Source organism: Rhinolophus ferrumequinum, chromosome 17 (assembly GCF_004115265.2).
Source record: "Rhinolophus ferrumequinum isolate MPI-CBG mRhiFer1 chromosome 17, mRhiFer1_v1.p, whole genome shotgun sequence".
Lineage (NCBI taxonomy): Eukaryota > Metazoa > Chordata > Mammalia > Chiroptera > Rhinolophidae > Rhinolophus > Rhinolophus ferrumequinum.
The window spans coordinates 13,267,952-13,280,346 of NC_046300.1; the positions used below are offsets into that span (position 1 = coordinate 13,267,952).

At 41.9% G+C, this 12,395-nt stretch overlaps 1 protein-coding gene across 5 annotated transcripts in view; it reads right to left on the bottom strand.

Annotated features, from left to right (window-relative positions):
• Positions 1–1,076: 1,076 nt before the first annotated feature.
• MOBP (myelin associated oligodendrocyte basic protein) overlaps positions 1,077–12,395 on the bottom strand; it is a 35,560-nt gene continuing 24,241 nt past the window's right edge. For 4 of the 5 annotated variants that reach the window (XM_033132940.1, XM_033132936.1, XM_033132939.1 and 1 more), the window contains 2 exons: positions 8,437–8,638; positions 1,077–1,137 (listed from right to left, as the gene is read on the bottom strand). In XM_033132940.1, the coding sequence (XP_032988831.1) occupies positions 8,599–8,638 (40 nt within the window). In that variant the 3' untranslated portion in view covers positions 1,077–1,137; positions 8,437–8,598. Of the gene's footprint in view, positions 1,138–6,110; positions 6,986–8,436; positions 8,639–12,395 lie in introns of those variants that run through there. The other variant, XM_033132937.1, reaches the window with a different exon arrangement.

A 12,395-nucleotide genomic window follows, 5' to 3' on the forward strand; every position in this document is an offset into this window, starting at 1 on the left:
TACCTGTGCTTGGCCACCCTCGCTCCCAACCCAAGACTGCTCCAGATGCCCTCTTTCTCCTTTACTCCACTTAATACTGCCCATCTTACATCCCTCCACATTCTGCAACATTCCATTATCTTCTACTGTGTTTTCCTACCTATTACTAAAGTGAGGTTGGGAGGGAGGGGGTATTCTAATTCTTTTCTTTATCCCCTGTGTCATAAACCTGCAGAAGCCACAGTACAATCCAGATCTAAATGGACTCAGAACCAGTGTTTTTGTGTTCTAAGACTTGTAACCTTGGAAAGACCCCAGGCTTATCTTTAGTCTCCCATTTATCTCTCCAAAAACATTTGTGCCTGGCTGATATTGTTGACCATTTCTATATAGCATTTCATTTCTGTTATTTCTTCAAACCAGGAATTATTTCTTTTTTTTCCTTTAAACTAAAGTTTATTGGGGCGACAATCTTCTTTTTGATTTCCAAGACAATAGATGTTTCTTGGACAGTCTTTTATTTTGTTGTCTTTTTTTTTATACTATTGCATTATAGAGAAAGTGTGAGATCTTATGGTTTCTGCTTATTTTGGCCTTTATAGTATTGTGGGTTGTTCAAATTTATGCATAGGGCATCATATTGCATTTACCATCTACTATTTGCTTTTCAGATTCCTCATTTTGTTTTCCCAAATTTATCTTCCTAGTATGGGTATATCTGATTCACTTGTTTTTACTGCTGTTTAGGATTTTATTTATGAATATACTATTATTGATTCATTAATTCTCTTATTGGTAGACATTTTTATTAATTTCTTCCTATGGCTTTCTCTTCTTTTTTCCAATGGCAAACCATGCTTCACTGAACAGATTTATATGTATTTCCTTTTTCTATGAATGCAAGTTTTCTCTAGTATTGGTGCCTAAAATCATAATTGCTTGATCGTAGGTTATATAATATCCTGCTTTGCTAGTATTCCCAGATTTCACTCCAATGGTATTATAGTAGTTTATACGTTTTCATCAGGAGCTTATAAAAATTTTCCCCACATCCTTGCCAACACTTGATAATTTTTAGCTTTTGACCATTATAAGGGTATCTTTTTCTGCACATCCCTGAAGTAAGATATATATCTTCAGATTGATGAAACTTGAGTCCTGAGAAAAATAAATAACAATAAGTCCATACTTAGTAACATCATAGTGAAACTTTAGAACACCAAAGACAAAGACAAAAATCTTAAAAACAACCAAATGGAAAATACAATTTTCTTACAATGGAAGGACAAGTAGAATGACAGCAGATTTTCCTATGGCAATTATAGAGGTCAAAAGACAATAGGATGATATCTTCAAAATGTTGTTGGGGGGACAAAAAAAAAAAACCTATCAAAGTAGAATTCTATATCGTTCTCCTAGTGCTTGGATCTGTACATTCTTGGTTGATCTCCCCCACCTTCTTCAGAAATATGTACTGTCCTTGACAAAAAGGGTAGGTAGGTGTCTGGAGCTGGGCAAATCCTAGGACCTCATTCCCTCTACTCACATGATTGGCAAGAGTAGGCACATAAGGAAAGACTGCAAGAGTCTGGACACTCTCAGCCTTGCTGTCTCCATGTTTTGAAGATGCATATTCTTTGTTTTGGCCCCTTGCGTCTGAGAATTCAGAGAGGAAGCTTTTCAAGGAAGAAAGAAAAGCTTTGGTGCTAAATGCTTTGGACTACAGATATCCTCTTATCAGGACCCTAGTAGCTCACCAAAGGGAAACTTACACCAAAAGAAGAGGAAGATATCACATGAGAAGCTGGGTTCAAGCATTTGGCTGAGGACTTTTGGAGATTTGAGACAAGTAACAGCAAATTGAAACTATAGGTGAAAACAAGTTAAGGAGGTAGATTCAGCAATGCTGTAACCATCGTCTACAAGATATGATCGAACCTTGGCACCAGGCCATTTGGGGAAGTGAATAGAACCGGGATTTTAGAGACCTGAAGTCAGAATGTACCTGGTTGGAGGTCGGCAGCCCTGTGAGGAGCCATTCTTGGTCACCTGACAGTGGGAACCTGCGTGAGTCAAAGTGATGCTGGTTTGGGCAGAATTTCAGTTAATACCTGGAAACAAGATCTGAAGAAAGCAGTGAAGACAGTGTGAATCCCAGGACAATGAAAATGTAGAAAGATTGTTAGTAGCTCTGCCAGAATTCTAAAACCCAAGATCTTTTGTGAAGTTGTAGAAAAACAGAAGAGTGAGGGAGAGAGATGGAAGGAAGACAGAAACTAAAAGAAGGGTGGCAGTTGGAGGTTACACAAGCCCCTGAAGTGGAGAGAAGGGTATGGTCTCCTTCTGCCCCTAGTTGTTTCTGCCCTCCCAGCCCTACCTACTGAGATCAGTGAGCAAACCAGAAAAGATCTTACGTCTCAGAAGTGGTGGCTTAGAAAAATAATGGAGTTGACATTCTAAATAAATACGTTATGCAGCTGAAACCACTTGATCTTGATCTTTGCATTGGAGGAGAAAAATCTTAGGAAAGGAAATGGACAGGATTGTTTTAAAAATAAAGAGTTAGTTGACAGATTACCATAGTAAGAAGATGAAAAGTCAGGGAAGTCAGGTGGTACCGAAATCCAGATTATCAAGAATTGAAGAAAACAAACATTTAGATGCCAAGCCGAACAATGAGGTGTCAGCAAGACATGAGCTTAGAGAAGAAAGTTAGAAAATGATTCTTATTTTTACTGCTTGCAGCCAAAACTCTGGTTGAAAATAAATGCAAAATCTTGCAGCTAGCAATAGAGATCCTTAATGATCTCCAACAGCAGAAAACTAGGACTCTCTTAAAGGGTCTGAGTCAGAAAGCTTACAAGCCAGAAGAGAAAGAACAGAAGCTGTCAGCTGCAAAGGGCGATGTTCATAGAGAATTTAAGAAATGGAGGGTGAATTATAGTGAAAACAGATTATGTAAAAATCTGATGGATCACCATGTGGGAAAAAAAAAAAAAATCCCAGAACACCAGGTGTTTTTCTTTTTGGTGCATCAAAATTTCTCCCTATAGAGAAGAGATGCTGCCTTCCTGAGACAGAAAGTGCAGGTAGCAAATCCAAAGGTTGGTTTACTTCAGAGATCTCAGAAATAAAACAAAATCCAGGAAGATCTGTTAAATAACTCCCATCAAAAGAGGTCCTGGAAGCCAGGCTCACTCGCATGGGACACTCCTGGTGACTGCTGGGGCTCCCTGTTCCCCACTGTACCATCACCTTTTCCTTGATATGGGAGAGGCATGTCTAGAAATGAATTACCTGTGAATGGACTTGCCCCTTGTTCCTAGGTAGAGGAACACATGAGGTGTCAGGAAAAATACCCTCTGATCTGCATGCAAACATGATTTGATTCATGAGCAGTTTCCAGAATGTCTATTGGGTCCCACACTCTCTGATGACAGACTACCCAACCCTCCTTAATAGTGGACACAGGGATATCTCCATTTCATCATTAATCAAATAAATTTGCCTGGATGTCAACACGGAGCTGTTCATGGACCACCACCTGGGCCAAGCTACTATTTTCAATATCTGATAAAATAGCTACCTTTAATATTGGCCCCAGTGTGGCTTCATTAATCAAGAATGGCCCAAAAAGCCCTTACTTTTTGCAAATAACTTTTGGTGATGCAAATAACTTCCTATCTTTACCAGGAATGTCTGTCATTCACCCAACCCAGAAAGGACTTCCACCACCATCAACCATTTTCCCAAAAATGGACCCAGACATTCTTTCCCACCCTGTCTTCCTGGTGAGCTTACATCTCCTGACTAACTGAACCTTTAGAAATTTAGATCCTCTTGCTACAAGACAATATGTCCTTTCTAGACCCTAATTACTTGAGATTATACACCTTTCTCTCTACAAAATACTTATAGCCTTTGGGTTATGGAAAGGAGCCCACCAGCCTCTCCAGATACCACCTCTGGGTCCCACAGGCTCCCACCCACAGGTTATGAATGGACTCCTAGGACAGTTAATGTTTTTCAAAATCCAATGTGAATATCACTTTGGTAATTAGATTTAACATTTTTTTAGAACTTAGTTTTATTATAAAGAGATCTTTTTGAGCCAAATCATTCAAAACTGATAGATATTTGATTTGCTATGAAGTAAGGCCACCACTTTAGTTGCAGTCTCCCATTTTCTCCACTCTCCTCCAACATGCTTTATGCATTAGCAATGTAGTTTATACAGTTAATGGATCATATGCAAAAGAAATAAATTTTAGTACCATGTTGAATGTAATAGTTTTACATAAATTTGTTTCAAAGTAAAAGTATAGGTATAATTATCAAGACTGTTTGCTAATCTATGCTTCTGCTCATTGTACTTTGAATAAACCTAGCCAGCTGATGAAAAGTCAAAACATTCAGCCTGGTGGTCGGTGAACTGTTGCGTAAGAAGAAATAAGTAGTCACCAAAATACCAGTCAACTCAGCCCACGCCTATGATGCAATGCCAGATAGTACACTCTTCAATTCAATAAATCATTTAGAAAATCACTAACCTAAGTATTCCATCAATATTTGCTTTCAATCATGAAAAGTGGAGATTGTCAGACTCTTTTACCACAGTGGAACCCTTTATCTACATAAAATTAGAAGTTGACATAGACTCTAAAAACTGCCTTGGACGATGTGAAGGTGTGGCCAGGATCCCTGTTACTTCATCCCCTCTCATCTCGTAAGGTGGCCTCTCCAACTACCTTTGGGCTCTACTAAGCTCAGATTGGAAACTTCTAGGTTGCAGCATGACGACGATAAGGTCAAGGTCATAGTTTCAGTGATCCTGGGGGCCAGGACCAACCTTTCCCGTTTACAAATGCAAAACACCCTGTACTAGAGGGGGGATCCATAGCTGATGCTCAATGAAAAGAAGCTATTTTTATCACTATCCTTAACCAACATTCCTGCAAGTATGTACTGTGGTACAAATAAGAAGAGTGAATATGCAAACCCTCTCCAAATTACAACTGTACACCCTACTGTTGGATCAACAGCATCATTTCCGTTCATTCAGAACACTTCGTTTTATTTAAGCAGAGGTAATAAGTACCTGTTCATGGTGTTATTAGTGGGACTGAGACATGTGCTATGGAGTCAGGCAGGAAGCCCTCCTAGGACCCTTCCACGCCTGAGATCCCACATTTCTCTGATGTTAGACCAGCAGCCCAGATGACAGTCAGCAAATTACTGTTTCACAGCATAGCTCCATCTCTCTGCAAACTGTCAGAAACGTTGCAACTTCCCATAGTGAAAGCTTCCCTGTGATTCTTTATTCCTTAGCAAGATTATACTTTGCCTTTCTTTATCCAGCATTTTCATCTTCCCTCTGAGAACATACAGATCTCAAGTTTAGACCTGGGGTTTACATCTAAATATGAAAGTGTAGGCATCAACATAGTGGCAAAATAGTGCTTTGAATTGTTAATTAATTAATTAATTGAATTCATCTGGAGGTTTTTCAGAAGATTTCAAAGACCTGGGATGAAGTGATTTCTTTATAATCCTCCCTACTGGTCTCATATCTCTGACCCCGACACCAGCACCCCTCTTTGTGAATAGGCCACTTCATCTCCTACTTCAAGAGAAAATCAAAGCCACAGGTAGGAATTGACTCAAGCTCCTGCCACTGACCCTACAAATCCACTGGAGTCTATAGTTTCCTTTCTTCCTGTTTCCAATGAAAAGGGACGCTGATCCCTTCGTCTGTGTCCTGGATTCCCCTTCCCACATCCTCAGTTCTTGACGTCATGAATTATCTCCTCCTCCTTCTTACACCCACTCTGCTGCATTCACCATGCTCCAGTGTCTCCTGAGTTCCTGGAAAACCCCAGCTCTTCCCTGTCTTCTGCCCTTCATGATCAAGCTTAGTTGAGGGGTTGCGTCTACCTTCATGAATTCCTGTTCCTCACTTCCCGTTGGTTCCATGCAGAGGATGCCCGACCAGTCACCAAATTTCCTATTACTAAATACAATACCACTGACTCCTCAAAAGCATGTAAGCTTTTGAAAAATTATTTCTATGAAAAAACAACAAACATCCATTCATTCAACAAGCATTTATTGAGTTCTTACTAGTGCTGGGAACTGAGGACGGAATAGTAAACAGGTGTTGGCAATCCTGGAGTTTACATTAGGAGGGAAAAGGGAGCCAAGCCATAAACAAGTGACGAAATGAACAAGATAATTCCAGAGGGTGATAAGTGTTGTGAAGACAAACTCAAGTGATGGACTAGACAGTAACTATGGAAACCACTATGCGTTTCCAAGGGAAGCAGCTCTGAGGTGATATTTGAGCTGAACGCACCAGTGCAAAGATATTAGGCCAGAGCATCAAAGGCAGAATGAGCAGCAACAACAGAGCCCCAAGATGGGCACAAGCACTGAGTAGATATGACAACATCTTGTTTCCACATGCAGAAAGAAAGAACAAAAAGAAGGCAAGAAAATGTGGTCTTCTGGGTAGGGAAAGCGCTGCTGAGTCATAAGCGAAGGACCCAAGAACCTTGTATCCTCACTATCTGGGGCCTGGCTCCACATCCCCTCCATGGGTCTCCTAAGTAGGAAAGTGTTGGAGGAGATGGGAAGAAGTGGGGGAAGTGTCTATTGCCTGCGTCTTTCACCCTTTAATTCCAACTTTAAGAGTCAATAAACAAATCAGCCAAGCCTGAGCTTAAAACAAGCTAGGGTGGCATCTGGAATGAACCCCACTGGAGCCTGAAGAGAGATGGATCCACTCCAACTCCTCTCCTTCCACCCCCAGCTCTATGCTGAGTAGGGAAAATGGCCAAGAGAGGATCCTATAAGGCCACTGCTGGGCACACAGTGCAATCCTAAGCCAAAGGCAGGACCCTGAAGGGAGTATGTTAGAGTGCACTCCTCTTGTGACCATCTTCAGTGGTCAGGGTCCTCAGGGACATGGAACCGACATGGGACTTGGAGGGTTCTCCAGTATTTGTGCCTGGGAGAGAAAATGAGAGCCCAAAGCTTTTCTCCCAAAGCCAAGTTCCCCAACACATACACACACACACACACACACACACACACACACACACACACACACACATACACCAATCCACAGGATGAGCTGTGAGGCGTCTCCATTTAACCTGTGGGCAAATTCCCTCCCTGCAGATCTGTGTGTGTGTAGGAGGTTAGTTCCTATGGCCCTGACTCAGAGACCTGAGACCAAAGTCCTTCCCAAGACACTGGGGCTACAGAGAGTAGAGTAACACAGGAGAGGTGGGAAGTCAAACCCCACCCTGCTCCATTATAATTGGGTTCAGACCCTCACACACCCTTGAATGGCCTTCTGTACAGGCAGGGAAGTCTTGGACTGCTTAACCGCCCCTAACTCTCTTAAGTGGAAGGAGTTCCACTTAATTATCCTCTCCCCAAGGCCCAGCTCCTCTTCTATTTTTCCTGATCCCACTGTGGTATCAGACCAAAATATGAAGGGTCCCAGCTACAGAGAGCACAAGGGGACCAGGTTTCAACCCTCTCCAGGAATTGGGGCATGTGACCCGGAAACAGAAGGGGCATGTCTGAGCACCCCTTCTGATTCTGTGAAAGTGCCCTTGGGTCATCTGTCCGTGTGGCAAAGTGAACAGGTAGGAGGACAGTATCTCCTGCCTCATGGAGGACCTATCTTAGCAACCCTGTCTCCAGGAGCCCTCAGGAGAGAGGACAGGCATGGGGCATCATGGGTGCTGTTGATAATCTGCCGAAAGCTACACAATTCACAGAGCAATTAATTCTGGAGTCGAGGCCATCCCGATGGGCTGGGCAAGCTCAAAAGCAGTGCCCTAGAGTATTGGCTGTCACCCAGGCAGGGACAAGAAGGAGACATTCCCAAATCCCTGTGTGAGGTTGGGGACAGGCGCCTGGGGAATGGCAGGGTGCTGTTTCTTCACGCCTTTTCTCTCAGCTTCTGGCATAGCACATTGTCTGCATCTGACACATAGATTTAGAAAAGTCAGGACCCCCTGGGAATGTCTTTGCATCTCTGGATCATTTGCTAGCCAGACATCTTACTCAGAAAGAATGTGATCTTCCCCAGAGGGAATTGTGCTTCTGACTGTGGGCTAGCACAGGGAACTGATTAGGGAGGCCAAATGGAAACCAAATGGCACAGGGGAAAGAGAAACGCAAATCAAGGACTATCTGCATGTAAGGATCTAAACAGGGTCAAGGACTGGGAACAGGATGCCAGGGACAGGAAGGAGTAGAAGTGGAGGACCACACATGGGCTGGCACTTGAGCCATCCTGATCCAAAGACCCTGGGCTCTGTACACATCCTGGGGGAGAAGGGACTGCAGGTGACACCAAAAGAGCCATACACTGATTATGGAGGCCGAGGGGTGCTGCTCGGACCCACTGACTAGAGCATAACACAGAGATGCCGCTCTCACCTCCAGACAGGCTGCCCGGCTTGAGCATGGGCAGTTGGCACATCAGCAGGTGTCAGCCTCGGCATCATACTCAAAGCTGGATAACTTGCCCAAGGGCACGAGGGTCAGGAAACAGTGAGTCCATGAGCTGAGGCCATCCATTCACTTGAAACTCCTCTTTGGTCACTTCTTTCTTGGGGTCGGCTTGCTCCTCCTTTTTAATCTGATTTACAAAGAGAAACATAAAAAACCACAGCACTGGTGAGTGATACACTCTCTCTCCATGTTCAGTGAATGTAATTGTGAATTTGTAGACTAGCTTTGAGTTCATTATTATTCTGGGAAATCCAGCCTTAGAATCCCTCTCTTTAATTTCTCAATTCTGGTAAATCTTGCCAAAATAATAATGATATTTTTTTTCCTGGCCTGAGCCTAGGAAAGATATCCTTTAAAAGTCCTATTTTTATTGCTTTTGTCTTTAATCATTGCAGGTAATTTTGAAACACAGAAAAACACAAAGGAAATCAAAGTACCAACCCAGTCCTAAAAACAATAGTTTTACTGCCCATAGATAGAAGGACGTAAATGTACACACACATACACATAGGGTATATGCACTCACATAATGAAATTGTGACCATATTGACATGTTCCTATTTTGATGGAAAATAGACTTTTCAAGAAGGAAATAAACAAAACCCAGGAAAGATATTATGAATATGTGGCCCCAGACAAGCATTGCTTGCAAGCTTCTTCTCCACCTGAGAGTTATATTCTATTAACTGCCATTTATTTTATACAACAGAACTTTATGTGACAACTTTCAAAATGAGGCTATGTCAAATAGTTTCAGAACATCAACCAGGTTCTCAATTTAAAAACCAAGAAAAAAAAAAGAACACAGAAAAAAAAAAAACAAACACAAAGATGCATGCATTAGGAATGCAGGAATATTTGTACACTAAAGACTGAACTTATGGGAATCACAGCTTTTCCTATCATTTGAGGGGTTTAAAAAATTAGAAATAAAATTCATGTTCATATCCAGGTATTAACAATAGCATGTTCAAAACCCCAAATTATACATCAAGCTAATCATGCCAGTGCCTTTCAGGCAGGATTGAAGCTACCAGGAAAAATAAGGACTCATTTACCAAAATTTGCAGAGTGAGTTGTAGCCTGGACAGTTGGAACACGTCCCTTGAAATTTGGGAGGGAATCCTTACATTTTGGATTGGCTCTATGACCTTCCAACATGGGACAGTCTGTTCCTAGAAGAACTCCACATAGATCCTGCTGAATATACAACCCTGGATGCTGACAGTGGCATAAAAGCCCACAGATCCAGGGCATCAGCCTGTTCAGGTACCACTGCAGTCAACCACTGTGGCATCTTAGATAATATAAGCATCTAATTGTCTGCAGGGCACTTCACTGGCACTGGCAACCACACTGATGGCCTGGGCGGGGCCATTAGTGGAATTCAAAGCCCTTGGATTCCATTTCAACAAGTGGAAGCCCCTAAGTTGGGGAGGATCTGCTAGTAGTTAGGACTAAATGACACCCTGTATCCATGAAGTAGCAGTTCTAGTGACATACACTTAGATGTGCTAGTACTAGAAGGTGATCAACGAAGCACTTTGTAATGACAAATAATGAAATAGATGTCTTCGTTTTACAGATGGAAAAAACAATGTGCTTTTGAGAGAATAAGTAACTTGGACCCGCAGAAGAGCTCAGACTCAGACCTGGTGCCAGAGCCCTTGCCCTTCCCACTGGGCCAGACGAGGTGTATTTCTAGGCCTCACTTTATCCATAACATCAGCCACGCCCTGAGTCAGGTCCTGGGGGAGTGAGTGTAAGAGAGCGTGCCTACTGCTGACTCATGCACACTCCAGCAAGACAGACGGACACTTGGGTGTCTGAAACGTAGCAGTGGAGGTGCAAACTGAGCCCCGGGACGGGGTGGTCATCTGCTCTCATCTGGTTGGGCTCTAACCTTGGGACTCTAACCCTTTTGAGTGACCCAGAAAGCCAATTTGTCAAGCACGTAATCTTGTTAAAATATTTCTCAGAAGTCAATGTTCTCAGCGAAAGAACAATTTAAACCATACGCAAAAACTAAGCATCCAGATGTAAAGTAAAAAGTAAAACTGTCTCTGTTGCCAGACAACATGATTGTGAATGTAGAAAATGCCAGAGTCTACCAATTAAAATAAAAAGGTAGAATACGTAAGTTTAGCAAGAGCACATGATACATGATCAATGTACAATAGTCCATTGTTTTTATATACTAGCAATGAACAATTAAAAACTGAAATTGAAAAATGTACTATTTCAGTAGCACCTAAAAGTATACAGTCCTTAGATATAAAGCAAACAAAATATGTGCAAGTTCTGTATACTGAAAACTACAAAACAAAAAAGACCTAAATGAATGGAGAGATATATACCATGTTAATGTATTCAATAGTGTTACAATTCTCCCCAAATTGATCTATAAACTCAACACAATTCCATTCAAAATTCTACCAGGATATAGTGTAGAAATTAGCACACTGACACTAAAATTTATGTAGAGAAATAGAGAAACTAGAATAGCTGAAAACAATTTCAAAAATGAAGAACAATGTTGGAGAATTCACACTAATTGATTTTAATAGTTACTATAAGGCTACAGTAATCAAGTGTTATGTCGGAGAAAGGAAAGATACATAAATCAATGGAACAAAATAGAAAGTAACTCACATGTTATGGTCAACAGATTTTCGACAAAATTGCAAAAGTAATTTCATGGAGAATCTTTTCAACAAGTGGTACTGGGACAATGGAAAATGCACATTCAAAAAATATTGAACTTCAATCCATACCTCACATTATTTAGAAAAAATTAACTCAAAATGCATAATAATGTATGTATATGTAAAACCTCTCTGGCTAACCCAGACCTCTGCACAAGCACCTGCTCTGTAGACATTGTGCTGTAGGGACCGCCATGGGTGCAGAGGCCTTCTCCTGAATGGGAAAGAATTTATGACTTAGATAGAGCAACATTCAAGAGATCAGTCATCCAAACTCACAAACACAGTAATGCAACCTGAGAGACAGGCAAGGCAAGAGAACAAATTGCTCAGGCCACTTTCCTAATGGCTGTTACTAGAAAATGACAGGTGAATTTCTGATTTTGTTTGGCTGACGAGACCAAAACTGATTGCCAGGGCATAACCATTGAGGTAAAACTAAGCATAATATATGCCTGGATGGAATTTTCCCAACATGTAAGAAAGAAGGTCTTTCTAAGACATGACTATAGAGTCAGTGTTTGTTGCCTGGAGAAACAGAGGGAGGGCTCAGAAAAGGGGCTGGAAGGGCTAGTTTACCCAATCTTGCATGAGGAGAGAATGTCCATGGCTTTCTGGAAGGAGAAAATGTAGAGTGTACCTCTTGGCATCAGGAAGGACAAAAGGAAGACAAGTCATGCCATAGAAAATGTCTGGGGTAAGTTTGGGTCTGCGTGGCTGAAAAGCAGGCAGGCTACCTCTGCTTAACAGCCTGAACCCGATACCTGGTTCTGTCAGTGCATATTCTCCAACCCCTCATACTAGCTCATGGGTCAGTGCTCTTCTGAAGTAAAGGCCAGCTTGTCAGGTATATAAGTGTGTATAGTGCCTCATCCTTTGGCAGTCCTGATCATTCCAAACAAACCCAAAGCAAGATACAAATAGGAATCTTCTGTAGTTACAAGGGGAAAGGGAGTGTTTCTGCTCCATTTACCAGTATAACCTGCATGCGGTCCTTCAGCTGGTGTGTGTGTCCTAAGCCTCAGAAGCAATGTGCTGCCATGCCTAGGCCGGATGGTGGGTGGTCCGTAAAACCCCAAACCTGGCTGGCTTCAGTTTGAGACTCAAAACTAGAGCATTCTTTGTCTTCTAAAAACTAACTACCATGGAGCCGGAGCCCACTTAGAACCTGTACCTTCT